The 19,102-nt window shown below is 40.9% G+C and overlaps 1 protein-coding gene across 7 annotated transcripts in view; it reads right to left on the bottom strand.

Annotated features, from left to right (window-relative positions):
- NBAS (NBAS subunit of NRZ tethering complex) overlaps positions 1-19,102 on the bottom strand; it is a 233,290-nt gene that overhangs the window by 128,282 nt on the left and 85,906 nt on the right. For all 7 annotated transcript variants that reach the window (XR_014786542.1, XR_014786544.1, XR_014786543.1 and 4 more), the window contains exons 22-23: positions 6,974-7,057; positions 5,533-5,686 (exon numbers count right to left, since the gene is read on the bottom strand). Coding sequence is in view for 4 of the 7 variants with exons in the window: in XM_084826593.1 (XP_084682719.1) it covers positions 5,533-5,686; positions 6,974-7,057 (238 nt within the window). In the remaining 3 variants the exon portion in view is untranslated. The remainder of the gene's footprint in view (positions 1-5,532; positions 5,687-6,973; positions 7,058-19,102) is intronic.

The following is a 19,102-nucleotide window of genomic DNA, read 5'->3' as shown; positions in this document are numbered from 1 at the left end:
GATTTATTTGTTACATTTATATCCTGCCTTTCTTCCAAGGAACCCAAGGTGGCATACATGATCCTAGGCATGTATAAGAACTTCAGTTTTGGTCGTAAAACATGCAAGCATGCAGATTCGAAGATCTGAGCATGTGAGCACCCCAAATATTTGCAAATTATCTAATATGTTTTTGCATTCCTCTTGTTCCTGTTTCCAAGTTTGATTTGCACAACTTTCCTAATTTGCACACCTTTCCTCAGTAGACTGAATCAGCCCTGCTTTAGTGGAGGAAATTTGGGGAATTTGCGAAAATCTCCTGTGCGATCGCTGCTCGATTTGTGCAACGTTCCCATTTGGACAAAGCGAGCTGCGACAGCCAACGCAAGCAGGAACTGGGAATGAGAGGTGAGACAATGTTCGGAGAATCCTAGTGATCTCAAACATCACTCCTTTGCCCATCCCTACATGATCCTCCTTGTCTCCATTTTATCCTCGCAACAACCCTGAGAAGTAGGTTAGGCTGAGAGTCAGTGACTGACCTAAAGTCACCCAGTGATCTTCATGGCCAAGTGAAGACTAGAACCAGGATCTCCTGAGTTCCAGTCCAACACTCTAACCACTACACTCACAATTATGAGGATTAGAACTTTTATTTAAAAACCAACCACTGGATTTCACAGGATTTGAATATATTGCTATATGATGCCAGGCTTTCCTGTCTGAATTAATGGGATTATTAAGCAACAAAAGTGGAATCCAATCACAATCCAACATGCACTCTGCTTGTGTACACTTCAAAGAAGCTTACTTCCAGTTAATGTACCTCTACAAATTAACTACGCAATAAAAATAGCCTGTAAATTAAGTTTACAATGATGGAAACACTTCAGTAAGCAGGACAACTATTTTTTTTATTTATGATCAACTTGCCCAGTAATTAAAAATGTTTTACATGTTATATTTATTTATTTATTGCATTTATACCCTATCTTTTTTCCCCTTGCAAGGAACCCAAGGCGGCTTACATTATCCTCCTCTTCTCCATTTTATTCTCACAACATCAACCCTGTGAGATGGGGTGAGCTGAGAGTCACCCAGTGAGCTTCCTTGGCCGAGTGAGGACTAGAACCTGGATCTCCCGGCTCCTAGTCCAACACTCTCACCACTACACCACACTGGCTCTAGTTGGAAAGTAGAATGTGGGAAAATGTAGTAGTTGGAAAGAAGTAGTTAAGTAGTTGGACTAGGCAAGTCCTAGTAAACAATTATTTGGAAAATCTCTATCATTCTATTAACTGACAGGATTTGCTCCCAACTGTATTTGAAGAATTTAGTGGTATGTCTCTTAATGGCAGTAGAAATGAAGGTGACATGCCACTAGTAAAATAATAATAATAATTTGGTCCTTTAATTACATTCAGACTAAAACACAATGTAGAAACAGCAAAAGAATAAGATGAAATTTTGGTATAAGTTTACAATGAAACTTATATATTGAAAGATTTTTGTTTTATTTTAACAAAAACTGAGCTCTCTTAATACCAGTAAAGATACCCATATGAGTACACAAAGTGGGTTTATACAGAGTTAGATCTGGTCCATCTAGCTCACAAATGCCTGCTGTGACTGATGGCAAAATCTCAGGCAGACATCTTTCTAACTGGAGACTCTAGGGACCAAACCCAGGTCTTCCTGCATGGGCTTTCCCATCAATGAATCCTTCAGAAGGATTGTATCAGCTCCTGTGCCACTGCAACATCAGTTATTCAAGACCTCCAGTAGAGGCCTTTAGTTGCCCTGATCCAAGGTCCATATTTAAAGGCAGATGTTGGCGATTGAATCTGGTATCTCATTCATACAACTCATGCACAGTACCACCATGATATGGGTCCTCCCCTTTTTGTTGGTCTACTTAAAAGGAAATTTGATTTCTTTCAATAAACTAGTTAATATACAAGAATACTATAGGAAAACCAGATGGACACATTTCAAAACTAGCCTCTTGGTTTTACCAGGCTCAGAAACATTTAGGGATCAATGAATAATTTCTCCTGTTAGCAATGCTGTTAAAGCCCTGGTTGACCTCTGGGATGGTAAAATGACCCAGAGAGTTTATAAGATTGCTTCTGAATGTCCCCCTGCATGGAGAGCAAAGCTAGCTACATGGTGGTCTCAGAAGTCGGGAGCAATGAAGCAGCAAGGACAATGACTAGGATGATGGTGGAAGAAGACTCCTGATGAATCCGATCAAACAGTGGCTGGAGCCCATATTAAAGTCTACTCTGTGGTCCCATTTTAGAGCCTACTCTGTGAGCCTACTCTGTGGTCCCATTTTAGAGCCTACTCTGTGAGCCCATTTTAGAACCTACTTTGTGATGACAGCAAAAACATTTTTTTTAAAAAGGCTACTTTTCCATCATCATTGCATCTGCTCAGAGTCATCTGGCAGAGCTTTCCAAATAGTCAGAGGATTTCTACATCTGAGCCCTTGGGGAAGAAAGGAGGACTGCTTGGTGGCCCACTGTAACCAATTCGTCAGACATACTACAACACATGTAATAAAACAGAACGCAGCATTATAAACACCCAATAAGAACAAAAAACAGATCAAATAAAATAGGGAGCAAAGAATAAAAATCAACAGAACTAAAACATTCGAAGCTACAACGTGATTGGGAAAAGAAAAAGGTCTTTGCCTGGCACCAAGATGACATTAAAGTAGGTGCCAGGCAGACCTCTCTAGGGGAGCATACCACTGAAAAAGGCCCTTACAGCCAACTGCCGTATCTTACTTGGCAAGGGCAATCAAAGAAGAGCCAAAAACAGGAAGATCACAGGGTCCAGGAAGGTAGAAGTGGAAAGTGGTGATCCTTCAGGTGCTGAAGTCTGAAACTATGAAAGGCCTTAAAGGTCAAAAACAGCAATCTGAATTGAGCTGAGAAACAGACCAGGAGCCAGTGATGAAAGAGTAGTAGCATAATATCTTTGAAAAGCCCAGTCCCAATTTGTTTTATGTTTAGATGTTTTATTTCCCCATGTCTTTTAAATCCCATTGTAGCTTTTAATGTCATTTTAGTTCTGTTAATTTTTATTCTTTGCTCTCCATTTTCTTCAATTTGCTTTTGATCTTACTGGGTGTTTTAAATGTTGTCATACATATTTTGTATTGTATTTTTAATTTATTTTAATGTAGATCACATCCTGGCCCAAAGAACCTTCGGTGGGGAAAACATGAAAATATATTATTAAAAATATCTCCTCTACACACTTAAGAATACCAAATGCCAGTCCCAATATATAAAAAAAGAATTTGCACTGCTAATTTGTAAGAGGTTTAGACCTGCCTATCTCCAGATGTTCTTTGTAAAAACATCCCCCCACTTCCCTAAGATGATACCCCGAACAATATAGAAGCCTAACAAAGGCCCAATAAATCAATTGGCTTATAAGAACGTAACAAGAGACCATTCAGATCAAACAGAGGGCCCATTAGCATAGCCCACAAAGAGGGCATAAAGCACCATTACTGGGCATAAAGCACCATTATTGAACATCTGGGGTTCAGACCAAATCCAGCCCATTTTGAATCCCCAATTTGGCCCTCTGGGGTTCACCAGATGGACATGCTTCCTTCCCCCTCTAACCTTTTGGTAGTTTCCCAGCTTTTATGTGGTGTTCCCCTGCCCTTATTCTAAAAGGTTGAGATGCTTCTCCTAACTCTTAGCTACTGGAAGTAATAGCTTCAAACTTTTTATTATTATTATTACATTTATATCCCACCATTTTTTTCATCATGGAATTCAAGGTGGCTACATGTGGTTCCCAGGTAGTCTCCCCTCCAGCCATTGGCCAGACCCAAACCTGCTTAGCTTCAGCAAGGTGGCTACCTCATGTGCCTTCAGACTATGCCCAAACTTAAATAAGCTGGTATTCTTGGTCCTGCCCCCTTCTGTCTTTGGACCCACCCATGAATGGAATCCAGCCCCCAAGAGTTTCTCCAACATGGAATTCAGCCCTCAGACTGAAAGAAATTCAACACCGCTGGCATAAAGGCCCTAGCCTTTTCGAGTTTGTCCCCTCAAAGCTGGTATTCAGAGGTAAAGTCCATCTGGACTTGTGTGTTCCACATAGGTATTATGGCTAATAGGCACTGCATAAGTTTGGTCAGATCTAATTTCAAAGCCATCTAAACTATGGCCATGAATTCCATACAGTAAATTCTTTGTGCAGCACATAGGTAATGTAGAATGCATGCCACAAGGTCGGTGCTAAGTCACCAGCTTAAACAGCTTTAGAAGGAGATTAGACAAATTCATAGAAGACAGTACTAACCACAGCAGCTGAATTCAACTTCCATGTTCAGCACCTATAAAGTAAGTCCCAGGTAGCTTTATGAAACATGGTTGTTAAATTTCTGGCCGAATGGGAAACAACAGAGATCCAGTAATTTCCCAACTACATATTCTGACCTTTGTGTGCTGATAGCTGGGAAAACTTTACATATATGTTTCAATTTGCTGTGAAGTCACTGTTGAAGAGTTTGTTCTTCCATTCACCACTCACATCCCATGATATACCCTTATGTTCCTCCTATAAACAATTAAGCAATTCACTTCTCCCTTCAGCCTTCCCATTTTCCCTCCCATAATAAGATACCATCACCCTTTGCTCTTTTTTTCCATCTCCCTATATTTTAATTCATACTTCATTCATAAACAATTTTGCTTTCCTTTTTTTGTTTTGTATGCCATCTCTGGCATTCCCTTTCCTTTCTTTCTTTTATTAATATTTTAACAGAGGACCGCTTTTTAGCTTGTATCAACACAACAAACACAGCCATGATAAAAAGGAAAACTAAAGTAGAACAAAAAGAGGGGGGAGGAAAGGAGAGAGGAGAGAGAGGGATGGATATGGATCAGCGTTCATAGGTTTTGCTCCTTCCGGAGGTTTCAGTTTACAATAGCATTCCCTTTTCTCATCCATATGGATATGTTTGAGTACATTTCTATATTACATGTACACATTCCTCAACACAATAATCCTCTCTTTAGAAGACAGTGGACTGAAGCCATGTTAGCTTTTCTAAAATCTCCCTTACTTTAAAGGCATTCAGCTCTTATACATTCTTTGGAAGTGAATCTCTAGGAAAAGGTAGTCATCAGCAACAATTTCTCTCTACTGTCTGTACGCTTTGAGTATTTTTTTAAGAGAAACCTTAATTTAAACTTACAATTTATTTTGTATGCCTCTGGACAGTAGTCAGGTATTTTGCTGGCCAAACTAATCTCATTCCAACACCCACTGAACAATCCAGACACCTAATAAAGTTGGCAGCAAGGGCTTCAGTCATAGAACACATTAACTCAGACAAAGCATTACATATAAATGCATTCCCTTTACATATTACATGCCTGTTATATATAATATACAAGAGAGAGCTATAGCAGAAAAGATTATATGCATTCAGACTCCCAGAATGCATGCTTTAAACATAGGAAAACTGACATTTGAAGCCATGGCAAAAAAGTATATCTATAATCTTACATTTACCTGCATAGAGTAGTTTTCTATCTCCTCTGCTCTTTTCCAGTACCAGTCCGTGACCATGCTTATTGAAAGCTCATTGGTCCTGTACTCCAACAATTCTGGTTGGGAGTCATATAGAAATTCACCTTCGTCTTGAAGAGCTGGTTCAACCATCAGCCTGAGTATCACAAATAAACAGTTGCTACATGCAGAACTCGTTACTTTGAAACGACATTAAGAAATGCCAACGTTTATGATAAAAAGGTATATATAGGCTTTAGTACACTTAGTATCAGTGAAAAAGTGCAAATGGATATAAGTCAAGTAGGTGGGTTCAAAAACTATTTTTCAAAAAGAAAAAGGGACTTTCTGATAATAGGTTGTGTAGATCCAAAGCAGACCAATATCCTAGCCAGACTCATTCAGGTTCATCATCTTTTAAAAATCACATTAAATGTTAAATAGTTCTATTCTGAGGATCTGGTACCTTTAAAAAATCTGCAGGGAGAGCACAATTTGAAGTTCACAGGGTATTTCTAGCACAACAAGGCATTTTAACATGATTTAAAATTGCACACACAGAGAAGTTAATTATACCTACTGAATTTCCATCTATTCCTGAGTAATTAACCGTATCCCTGCATCAACTCCAGTTTACATATATACATGTTTTTAACCAGTGCTTTAAGTGAACAAAGAACTCTATCTATATAAGGAGAAAAGTCCCATAGGTAGAAAAAACTCTGTGGGCATAAACACCTGCTTCCACATGCAGAAAAGGCTCCGCCAACACACAGTTATTACTTGGCTGCCAGGATTTACCCAAGCAAGGAGTTGTATCCAATTGTAGCCTAACTTTAGTCTCATTCATTTCAATGGGTCTACTCTAGTTAAGGTTAACACTGGATACAACCCAAGAACAGGAGCAGTGCAGTTCAGCACTCACTGTGAATTTCCACTCACAGTGATGAGAGTAGCAGAAAGATCCCATGTACTGGAAGCTTGCTTCTAATCTCACCATGGATCACAGCTTAAAATCCTGTGGCCCAAGTGAAAAGACTTACTAAGTAAAGAATACTTCAAAATTATTGCAAAGCCCACATTGGGTAGTCTGCATTACTCTGCAACAGCTCATATGTAATGATTCCTTTGGCATTCATACATGTTTCTTCTTCTGTATATGCTCAAAGCTTTGGAAATGGCTCATGGCTACAACCCAGAGCTCTGTAGCCTCATGGCTACAACCCAGAGCTCTGTGCATTCTCCAGAAAAAAGAAAAATGCTCCATACATTCTATGGGTTTCCCCTCCCACAAGAGAATGGGGAAACTCCTGCATATGCAGGGATCCCAATAGATACCTTGGGCCTACAGGGTCAGAACACAGATGGTGAATCACAATTCACCAATGCAAATATCCATATAGATTCATCTGTATGTGCACATATGCAAATCACATATACCTACCTGCATGCTGGTCTTTCACACCAGTCTTCTTCCCTATGCTTCTGCTCATTCCATGGAAGAATCTTCAGTGCACCTTCTCTGCAGCTGTTGCAAATAGAAACCCCAACATATTGAAAACCAGTCTATTAATTAAACGCACAGTGCAGCTCTTTGGAATAAATACAGTGTTAGGCAGCAATAGCAGTTTCCACTATAGTCCTTCTGATAGCCAACATTTTTTATGAATCAAAAGTAACAGACACTGCAATCCTAAAATACTATCTAGAGAGTAAGTCTCATTAAGTTAAGAGGGATTTACTTCTGAGGTAACCTGCCTACAATTCTGTTACCAGAAATTCAGAGCTTTAAGAGGACTCCTATCTATTGGACATCGTTCCTATCTATCTGAACTTTTCTTTATATCTTGAACTTGTCCCAGGCCACCTACATAAGTGATATATACTATTGTGCATTCTATTATCTTTTCATGCAGTACTTGGGGCATAAAGGTATCACCTAGTACAGACCTGCACAATGTATGAGCCCTCAAGTCAAATGCATCCCATGGTAGCTATGTCTCTCTTATCTCCCTGACTCTTAAAGGCAGAGGGAGGGGAGAAAAGAAAGAAAGCAAGGACACTGTTCACATATGAAGAGCACAATCCTATCATGTTTAGACAGCAAAGAGTACTACACCTCCCAACATTCCCCAGCCAGCTAAGCTAGCTGAGGAATGATGGGAGCTGTAGGACCTTTTTCTGTCTAAACATGCATAGGATTGCACCCTTAACTGAGCTGGTAATGCATAAATGAAGCACATAGAAACAGAAGCTACACATGCAGTTTCTTCTATATTCTTGCCATAATGAGTGTTTGGCCAAAGAGGCTGGACCATACCAACAGCCAGGATTTATTATTTATTATGCAAGTTTCTATACTGCCCTTCAACATAACTTTCCAGTATAAATAAAAGGAAAATACAAAAACAATTAAAATACATACTGTACAAATGAAAACGCTCATAATACACAAAATCAGCGCTTATCTGTACTTTCAGTTTGAAACTCAAGTATGGGCAATTTATACCACCAATCCTAGCTTTAAATGGCCAGGAGGGGCAATGGCGATAGCTCTGACTGTGCAAACAGGCAGGCAGGGGTGTTGTGGAGGAGAGGGGGAATGCAGGAGACATTACTCAGAGCAGAAGGGATGATATTATCTGCCAGGGTACCAGATTAACTACTCTGGCAAGTGAATGGTGTGAAAATGAGGCATTCTGGTTTTACTGTTGCTTCTGACAGATAAGCATAGAACAGAGGTGGACATCTTGTGGGCCTCCAGATGTCTTGGACTACAACTCCCATCATCCATCACTATTGGCTATGCTGACTAGGGCAGATGTGAATTATAGGCCAAAACATCTGGAGTACCAGCCACGCTATAGAGGAAGTTGCCTAGAAGAAGGCGCATATAAGAAGTTGTTTATTATTATTTGTCCATAGCACAAAGGCCTTTACAAATATGTTACAATACAGTTATATATAATATAAGCCCAAAGCCAAAACATCAGATAATGAATACCTAAAAACAGAATCCAGGGGGCTATACAAAAAATAGAAATAGAAAATAAGAAATATTTTTTTTAAAAAAATGCTAAGAACAGGCCACAGTAAAACAAAATAAACATACAAGCATTAAAAAAAGTTCATTAAAAACTGATGCTAAGAATAAAAACAGTTTATATAACGAAAATATACCAAACGAACAAACTGGCCAAGCTCATACTGGTTTATGTTACGATAAATTATCTCCTTGGCAATTCACAGCAGATGTCATTAAAAAGTAACGGCGGATTTTTTGAGCTGCTACTGCAAAAGATGCTACCCTCATTGTAATACATTTGTTATAGTCTTCCAATAGATCACAGATCATTTCCACAGGAGATCTGCCAGCTCTACTTTTCAGGAGACCCCCCAAAAGGTGGGTCCTAGGTTCCTCATACAAGGGGAAATGCAGAAGATAATGTACTATATCCTCAACTTCCACAAATACAGGTCCGCTGAGCCAGAGGGATCCCATTGTACTTCCCATCCAAGTAAGCAGTTGGCATGGTTTGAAAACGAAGAGCTGTAAAAGCCTTCCTGGGAGCCACAAAAGTTAAATCCTGGAAACACTGTTGTAAATATTGTCCTCTTTTGAAAAGATAAAACCATGGTGAGAAGGCCTGGCATTGGCTAGCCAGAATACTTTCATGGCAATCTGCTTTGGAGATTCTGTCTCTGATACTCCACTTATCCAAGAGAGTTAGGGAATCGCGGGGATCCTCAAAATAGGCCTGAGACAGCACTAGCCAATGCTGGGCCCAACCACCCTTATCAGTTTGCTCAAGAAAGCTTTGTTTTGCCAGGTTTCCATCAGTGGTGCTCAGTAGTCTTTTCCCATAAAGGATGAGAGCTTTGTCTGTTCTTGCTTTGATAGACATAATTCCAGCTTCCAATCTTAGCAGGGAAGAAGGGACTCCCGGTGGAAGTGCCAGCAGCTCTCTCAAAAATTTATTTTGAATGGTCTCAACTGCTGGGGCATGACCCTGACGCCATATCTCTACACCATACAGAAGCTGGGGAAGCACTTTAGCTATATTTCCAAGGTTGGGCCAACCAGAGAACTACCATTGCACCACCCGAAAGATAGGGTTGCTTTAGCAGTCATCCAGGTGGCAAGCTTTACTGCCTCTATATGGGGTTTCCAATTGCCATTTGAGGAGAATTGTACCCCCAAATATTTGAAGCTAGGACATTGTTTGATTATGCACTCATCCAGGCACCATTTATGTAGTCGTTTCCTTTTAGAAAAAACCATAACCTTGGTTTTGGAATAATTTATAACCAACTTCTCCAGACCAAACTAAGTTTATTTAAAAGTCTCCTTAGACCAACTAGAGTGGTTGAGAGAAGGGCCATATCATCTGCAAAAAGTAACACTTGTGCTTTCGGGGTCCCAAAGATGGGGGGAAGTGATCCAGGGAATTTAAATCTGCCACTAAACTGTTCACATAAAAATTGAACAAAAAGGGGGCCAGTATACAGCCCTGACTGACACCTCTTCTGGTGTTGACTTTTCTGGAGAGTGCTCCTGACAGACCATTACGAACTTTCAGATCTGTATGAGAGTGGATTTTCTGCACCAAAACCAGCAACCGCTTATTAATGTTTGTATATGACAATTTTTCCCATAAACCATTTCTATCTATTAGATCAAATGCAGAAGTAAAGTCCACAAAGGCTACATACAATCTGCCTCCAGGCCTATTCAGACTTTTACAAATCAGATGGAACAGCACAAAACATTGGTCAATTGTGCTCCTCCCCTACCAAAAACCTGCTTGTTCATCTACAAAAATGTTGTTTTCTTCTGCCCACGCTTCCAATTTATTCAACAGGAATCTTCCGTACACTTTAGAAACTACTTCCAAAAGGCTCATTGGCCTGTAATTCTTAGGGTCTGATCTTTCGCCCTTTTTATACAGCGGAACTATAATGCTGGACCCCCACCCGGCAGAGAGGATTCCAGTTAGTTTAATATGTGAAAAAACAACTTCACCAGCACTGGGGCCCACCAGGCAAGATTGCATTTAAATAATTCTGGGGGGAGCATATCTTCACCAGTGCTTTGCCAGATACCAGGTTATGGAGTAAATGTTTGATCTCCGAGACTGAGACCAGTGGTCAGTCAGGGAGATCCATACAAGCAGGATTAACCTCTATAGGGGCGGGTCCCTGGAAAATGTTTTCAAAATGTTGATAATGAACCAGGGATTTGGGATTCTAATCTGAGCATGAAAAAGTATAGCTCTGAATTTATCAAATTCCAAAATTTGACATCTTTTTGTCTTGCTGCCAATCCCAACTCCATCCATCTTTGTCTAATAGACTCCGCCTTCTTCTTTTTCATTAGAAACTATAAGATGAACGGGTTGTAATTAAAGTCTTATAACACTCCTCTGATCTGAAGCGCTTAAAGCTATGGGTAATCCTTACTAATTCTTTTTTCATGTTCCTGCATTCCTTATCATACCAGCTGGTTCTACCTGGGTGGGGGGGCAGGCATGGGACCAGATTGCACCAGAAAAGGTTTTAAGTACTTGGCAATTTGCTGATAACCCTCCAAGACCTCCAAATGACCCACTAGAATTTGATTTCTCAGTCCCAGTAAAGTCGGGCTATATAACAAGTCAGTTATCACTGAACTTGTGGACTCAGACCATTTGAGCCATCTATGGCCAGCAGTGACCATTTCAAAAGAATATGTGCTTTGTTCCTGAGTTGGCTTAACTGGCAATTGAATTACAAGCTTAACAGGAACATAGTCGCTCTCTGGCCGATCTTCAACTGAGAAACTTTTTACATCCGGGATTAGATTTGGAGAAATCAAAAAATAATGTACTACACTGGTCCCTAGAAGAAAGCAATGTGTAATGCCCGGAAGATATATCTTTCGAACTACCATTCAAAATTAATAGGAAACACTTGTAACACAGCATAATAAGGCTATGACCATTCCTGTTAAACTTCCTGCCTTGAGAATGCCTGTCCAGACAGAATAGGTCATTCAGGCAAAGACCAAAATGTTTAAACAGCTCTGAATTAGTCTGTCCTTGTCAGGGTGGACACTGAACCCATAGAATCCCAGAGTAGTTCTGATTCTGAGGTGGAGCAGCTGCTCCTGGGAGAGGAGCGCACTCATCCTTCCCAGGGCCAACAGCTGGCAGAGATTCCTCCCACTGGCATTCCTGACATAGACAGCGGTCCCAGGAGTGAGAGAGCGCGGGAAGAGGGCTTGCTGGATGCGCAACGCCGACGCAGGGAGCGGCGCCAAAGGGAGGGCACAGAAAGGAGGCGTAGTGCCTGGTTGGCGCGCAAGCAACGGTTGCGCCCAGAGGATCCAAGGAAAAAGGGAAGGGACTCTCCCTAGCCCATAAATTCAGGGTCTGCCAGTGATTCTCCTTCAAACGGGGACCAACTGTTCCAACTGAGGGCATAGGTACTCTGCTGCTCATAGCTAGTTGCTAATAGTAGAGTTGTTAGGTTGTAAAAAAGGAATAAAGCTTTGAAAAAAATCCCTTTGTCTGTGTCTGGACTTGGCTACTGGATTAGACTGAAAGAGGCCGCCAAGGAGCCCTTGACAGTCCTATCCGAGCATTTAGGTCACCTCCCAAAATAACGTGGGAATTGTCAGACTGGCACTCGTAATTTCCCAGACCAGATTCCAAAGATAACCACGTATCTTGGGGTGACGGTGATGAGTTTTCTGGTGGAACATAAGCATTAATACAGAAAAGGGAGGTACCATTAGTGATAACCTGTAACATCAGGATGTTATTATGCAACTGGGGTTCTATCATTTGGCAGCTACCATCTAGTTCTACCGAAACAAACACTGCCAGCCCACCACAGCAGCGGCCCCTTTTATGACGTCTGACAGTGGCTTTAGAGAATGTCCTGTAACCCTGCAGTTGTAGACAGGAAACGTCCTCCACCCAAGTTTCTTGTAAGAAAATTATCTGAATCTGTTGTAGGTATGTAATGTCCTCTTTATCCACTATCTGGCCATGCCATCCGGAAATATTCCAAGACAGAATCTTTAAATCTAAATATGTTTTTTCAACCTGTCTGCTGCTTAGTCAACAGTTTAAAGAGACTGGGGGGGGGGGGATCAAGAGGTAGAGCAAATGTCCAAAGGAGGAGTTATCCCTGAATACGAGTGCGCCAGTGGTGAAGTGAGAACACCCCTCTCATCTCTCATGAGGGAGGACAAAGAATCTTGCAGAAAAAGTAGACCCCTAATGGATAATTCCTGTGCCTTGGGTGGCAGAAGCTTAAACCATGCTAACAAAGCAGCTTCATCTGGGGGTGGTAGTTTTTCCAAGGTAGCTAATCCTTCATGCAAATGCAACTTGAACTAGCATTCACTTCATCCTGTGATTTATCCCCTCTAGTCTGATGGTAATTCAGTAATTCCTGAAGAGAGCACAAGTGAAACAGTAGCTCCCCTTGTTCAGGGGTAGTCAAACCCTGGAAGTGCTTCACCAGGTCTGCTTCTTCCTCTGTGATGTAGACCTTAATTTCACCAGCACCTATAGGTGTAGGGCAGTGCCTAAGATGCGAGCAATGCAATACAACCTGCTGCACAGGGTTGTTAGCCGACTGAGGAGTTATATTTCTCACTAATTTATATAATGATACTTGCTGCCAATTTGGGCTCCTAGAGTTACCCATCCTAGTTTGGCTGTCCCAGAAGAAGTCAGAAAATGAGGAAAACAATCAAGTAGATTGTTTTCTTTCCTTTTCTTTCACAGGTTCCTTCTTCAAATCAGCAGTTTAAACGGTAACATTTCTTGACAAGATCGTTGATATTTCTAATTATTGTATACGATTAAAACAATTTTAAATAAACAAACGAAGCAGAAGGTTACATTTCAGCTATCTTTCAGCTTTTTGTCAAAGCTCAATGTGTTTTTCAAGTTGAACCCATGCAGTCAAAAGAAAACACCGCCGAGTTCAATGGAGCTCATGCCCAGGGAGCTATGTGCGGGATTTCAGTCATGTTGATCCTCAGAAATTGGGTATTATGTTAATGGTGGCAGGGAGTTTACACCTTGTCATGACAAGCTGCCGTGCTTCAGATTTTACCACTGCAGGCAGATGGGGGGGAGGGTGCACAGGCAAGGAGGCAGTGGCAGGTGGCCAGTAACTGCTGCTTGCCACAAGTGAACAACAAATTGCATGGCCGTACCAGACCTATTTTAACGTCAGTTACGTCAGTTATTTTGTACATATATATAACCTCTTCACTTAAGAATGTATGGGCAGTATCCAAATGTGCCCTAGAGCTAGCACTAATGACATTACACTAGCATAAAGCAACACTTGTGTAGCATGACTAGCATTTGCTAGGTGATTTGCTGCCAAATGTTAGTATCACCACCACATTTTGGCGGCAAGTCACCACTTTTTCCCACTGCCCTAGCAAGCACTAGTTGTGTTGCGCAAGCTTTGGTTTACACTAGCGCACCATCCTTAGCACTGGGGCACAATTCGATATTCCCCTATCGTATTCTCTTGCTTCCAGAGCAAGATTTCAAACAGCACCACAGCCAATCCTTGAAATTTATGGCAAAAGGGAAAACAGCTGCAGTTTCTTTGAAGTAATAGGATTTTGTATGAACTTCTGAACAAATTCTACTGTGTCAAGATATCCCGCCTGTATTGATTTTCTAAATTAAGTTAGATGTGCCTTTCTAGTTACAAGGCATCCAGGATGAAGTATTTCCTGTGGAAATAAAAATCTTCTATAACAGGAATGTGTGCTTTCCAACTAACATACAGATTAATCGTAACAAGAGTTATTACAAGACTGATTAGTTATGGTTTTTAAAGCATCTTTGCCATGCCATCTGTAGGATTTTCAAAAGCCATAAAAGCTCGTTGACAGCCAAGATTTACTAGAAGCAAAACAGACAAAAGCGTGCCATTTCAACATTTGAGCAATGCCATTCTCTTTCTTATCAGCTTAATAACAGTGTGACAGCACTGATTCTAACACATATTCTGGAAGGCAAAAACCAAGGGAGAAATTAATGCCAGTCTAGTTTAGTCACAATAACTGCATGATATATCCTGGCCTAAGCCAAGTCCATCAGACATCAGAGCTTACGCTAAAATCGTATTTCCAATCCAGAGCTCAGTCCTGGAACAGATGAATAGTGAAGAGAAGGTCTCTGAACATGCAGGATGCTTTTATCTCAGCAGTGAATAACTATGTCCAATGCCATCTGCGAATAAAGGCCACACCTACACATGGCATTACATAGATCTTTGCATCTAACTTAAGGGAATTCAGAAATGCAAACTGCATCAGTTGTGTGATAATAAATGGAATTGGAGCAAGTGTGGAGGGGTAATTTAACCCTTTCTTTCCTACCATGGTACTGAGGAAAATCCCTCAGGGGCTTATTTGTTTTGAGGGAAAATCCCACATTGGCAAATTATCCCTCCATGCAGCCTAGGTTACCCAGGTGTCCCCCTTTACAGAGACACTCCTCTATTTGAAGGTCCTTTACTTGAAGAGCTGTCCTGCCCAAATAACCATACGAAGCATTGCCTGTCAACACCTGAACAGCAGATTGAATAGGCCGGCACACAGGTCACCTGGTCGCGGTATATGGTGAGATGTGTTGTATCTCTATTTAAATTATAATAATTTCTAAATTTGCATCTCTACATACCCCTTACCATAAGCAAATGGTATGCAAATCAGTGTCCTCTTTTTTAGTGATGCATTTCATCTTTTTTGGCAATTCATCAGTGGCCACCCAATCCACGCCTGCTTTAAGCCGATTATAATTATCAGCCCCGCCCCTCCAGCAGATGCAATTTGGATTTTAAAATCCCCATAGTTAGATACAAAGATCCATTTAATGCCACATGTAGTTTGGCCCCAAGAAGAAGGGCTTTCAGACTAGTGAGCAGCACAGTTTCCAGAGAGACCAGCTCTTTGGCACTACCTCATGCAGAATCCACCACATTTATTCCACATTTTAACTCAATGCATACATCTTACATTTAAATGCATCTAACTTTTTCTGCAGTTTAATACTTAGTTACCCATGTCTAGACACATTACAATCAAAAGGGAGCTAAATCTACTCAATAAAGTTTATACACTTTATTGTTGGGGCTTTGGAATCCTTCTGCACTTATTATGGACAAGATGCTTGCAGAGTTTTAGTCTGCTCTGAATTATTTATAGTGGCCCCTTTAAACTACTCTTGCCAAAGCCACAGTTGACAGTACTTGAAAACAAAACTATTAAAAACACAAATATTCATGCTGTTGTATCGATGATTTAATGGAGGATGCTGCTTGGTATTTAATGTAATTCTTAGACTAAGGATAGGTGTTAAATTAATGTTTGTAAGCATTTCTTCTCCAATATCTAATATTCAGGCATTATGCCCCTCACACAATGAGGTGAGAGCCAGGATGAAGACACTAGCTCTGTCCCTCTGTCACATTATCGTGTGTGCCCTTGCCGCCCTCCCTGTGTCGCGAAGGTGTACCTTTCTAGTGCAGAGCCTTTTTTACTTGAGGAGGCTTCCAGCGTGATCTTGATCTTTCAGAATTCTAAACTGCATGAAAACCCTCCATGTCTAGAGAACGCACCCCACTTTCCAAGATGTGGAAGATGATGAAGCCGATGACCAAGACATGATGGAGAATTTGGGACACACGGGCTCATCCCCGATCTTTTTCTTTTTTTTTTTAGTGGAAGGGGTTGGGCATCTTGGTGGGTTCCAAGAAGGTGTCTGGGGGTGCACTGGAGTAGGCACCATATTGCCTACCCCTGGGCTTACGTGTTTATAATATGTGTGTTTTTGTATAAGTCTCATTTGTATATTTGAAATATGAATATAATAATTCAAGAACCGTGAAAATAGCACAAATATTATCCTATTTGGGGGAAGAGAGGGACAAACTTCTAAGTCATGTAGATCCAATGATACATCAATGACTTTTGCTTAATGGCATAGCAATTTTAGCACACTATATACATTTCATGTTGCCAACTGGACTCATTTCTGCAACTGATGCATCCCAACATAAATATGTAATATTGTCTGCCAAGTTAATCCTACCCATACAGTTCTAGGAACAGTTTAATCCATTCTGCAAATATGTTGTTTTGCACTTAGGTTTGGACAACTTGTGCTTTACACAGTACTGCCTGAATATAAGAGATAGCAGCTGGCAGAACTCTTAACATGTACCAGCTGAAAAAATACTGTTAAGTGCTTGTCCGACATTATTATAGAATTGGTGAAGCTTAACAAATCCACTTTGGGTTTATAAATTTAAGTTGGCATATCTTCTCTTACTCTTTATATACAAACAACTGAACAGACCCGAGGCTGTTTCTCAACACATCAAGACTTCACAGTATGGAATAACAGAAATAAATCTTGTAGAAGTATGTTGCATTACCATTTTAAATGTCAATATATACTTATTGGCAAAGTTTCTTTCTTCTAAAACTAGTAACCTCAAGACTGGATTACTGCAATGCACTCTACGTGGGGCTGCCCTTAAGGCTGGTCCAGAAGCTGGAGCTGGTACAGAATGCAGCAGCTCGGCTGTTGTCGGGAGCTGCCCCTTTTCAGCATGCAACTCCTTTGCTGAGGAATCTGCAATGGCTACCTATTCACTACCGGGCCAGGTTTAAGGTTCTAGTACTAGTGTAATAAGCCCTAAACAACTTGGGACCAGGATACCTGAGAGAGCACCTTCTCCCTTACCAACCCGCCCAGTTACTGAGGTCGTCGGAGTGCATGTTCCTGGTGGTTCCACATGGACTCATGGCCTGGTTGGAGTCCACCAGGAAAAGAGCTTCAGTGTAGTGGCCCCTTTCCTGTGGAACTCCCTGCCTTTGGAGGTCAGGCAAGCGCCAATGTTGTGTTCTTTCTGGTGCCTCCTGAAGACATTGTTATTTCGAGAAGCCTTCCTTGCGTGACCATCCATGATTTATTAAATTCGACCTTATTGGAATTTGTCTTTTAAAAAATGTTTTAACCATTTTAACCTGGTGTTTTATTCTTTTACCTTTGTTGTTCACCGCTCCGAAATCTTCTGATGTGGAGTGGTATATAAATATTGTACAAATATTAAATGAATAAATCTGTGGGAAGTTTGATAAGGCTATGGAAGACAATGCAAACATATGGAAAGACACAATCCTGTATGCTACTTTAATACAGTAAAACATGAAAGAAGTTAATAGTATCACCTTGCATTGGATACCACATCAGAATGTTTTCTGCCTTTATTTTTAAACAAGAAAAACTAAAGTAAAAAAACTTTTGGAGCAGTACCCAATACTGCCATTCTGCTCATGGCATTGATGTAACGCTAGCGTAAGCAACCCCTAACACAAAGGCAGTAGCTATTTCAGCATACACTATTGCTGTTGCACTAGAGGTCATTTACGCTAGTGCTACGTCAACAGAGTAAGTGAAGCAGGAGCATTGGATACTGCCCTCTTGTGTGTGTACTGCTATCATCTTAAAAGTTAAAAGATGGCAAATGGTTGACAGGGCACATATCCAAGGAACACAACATATGCTGCAATTAAAAGCTGAAAATAAAACTGGCTAATGCATGGTTGTAAACACATCGTGGACAAATGCCAAGGAGGTATTTGGGGGTAATGTGCTTCATGGCACAGTGGGCTGTTGATGGAGGGGGATTGGCAGAAATTGCCCATGCACTCCTTGTGCAAGGAGAAGTGCCTTTCTGCTTGCATAATGAACCTCAAGATCCAAGTCCATGTGTGTGTGCATGTGTGTAATGGATCATTTTATACTTTGCAAGAGTGATTCCCAAAAGGTGTACCAGGGAAAAATAATATGACAGTGACATGATCTCAAGGGAGGAAGTAAAGCAGCACTGGAGTTAACTGACAGAGCCTGCTTAGCAACCCCAAAAGCATCACCACTGGCAACAAAACATGGTCCTATTCCTGAGTCCAAACTGACTAGGCAAGGGGGAGGAGGCAGATGCAAGAAGATTGTTTGGTTAATGTTATCTCATAACTGTGATTAGAATGCCTGCCCATTTTTCCGCAGGAAACATATATTCAATGATAAGAAAAACCTGCTGGTTTAAAAAAACAGAGTTAAGGCTATCTCATGTTAGCTCAAACTCCAAAATGCCAGGAAATGAGAAGCTAAGGTTGATGCCTTAACAGACGCGCCCTATGATCAGTGATGATGTTGTGAAATGTCACAAATGGTGCTTGCTGACAACTGACCCACACTTCTCCTTGGTCTTTCAGGCCCAAATCCAGATGGGGAGCATGGAGTGCCTGGGACCAGCAAAGATGCCCCAAATTGTCCTGGCCTTGTATTGCCTTATGGAGCGTCTGAGCCTTACTGCGTTGCTAGAGAATTGGTATGGTCTTAACTTACATGGCCATATGTAACTTTTGCTATAAAATTGAATACTGGTTCTAAAAAGGGGATTAGGAGGGGAAAATATCTATCGTTAAACAGCATAATGTTGCATCTTCCTCAACCTCATATCTCCCACTGAACAACGA

This window comes from Heloderma suspectum, chromosome 1, assembly GCF_057233095.1.
Source record: "Heloderma suspectum isolate Gila_16-S chromosome 1, 16-S_ref, whole genome shotgun sequence".
Taxonomy (NCBI): Eukaryota; Metazoa; Chordata; class Lepidosauria; order Squamata; family Helodermatidae; genus Heloderma; species Heloderma suspectum.
The sequence above is the reverse complement of the archived record's forward strand: the minus strand, read 5'-3'. Positions and strand labels throughout refer to the sequence as shown.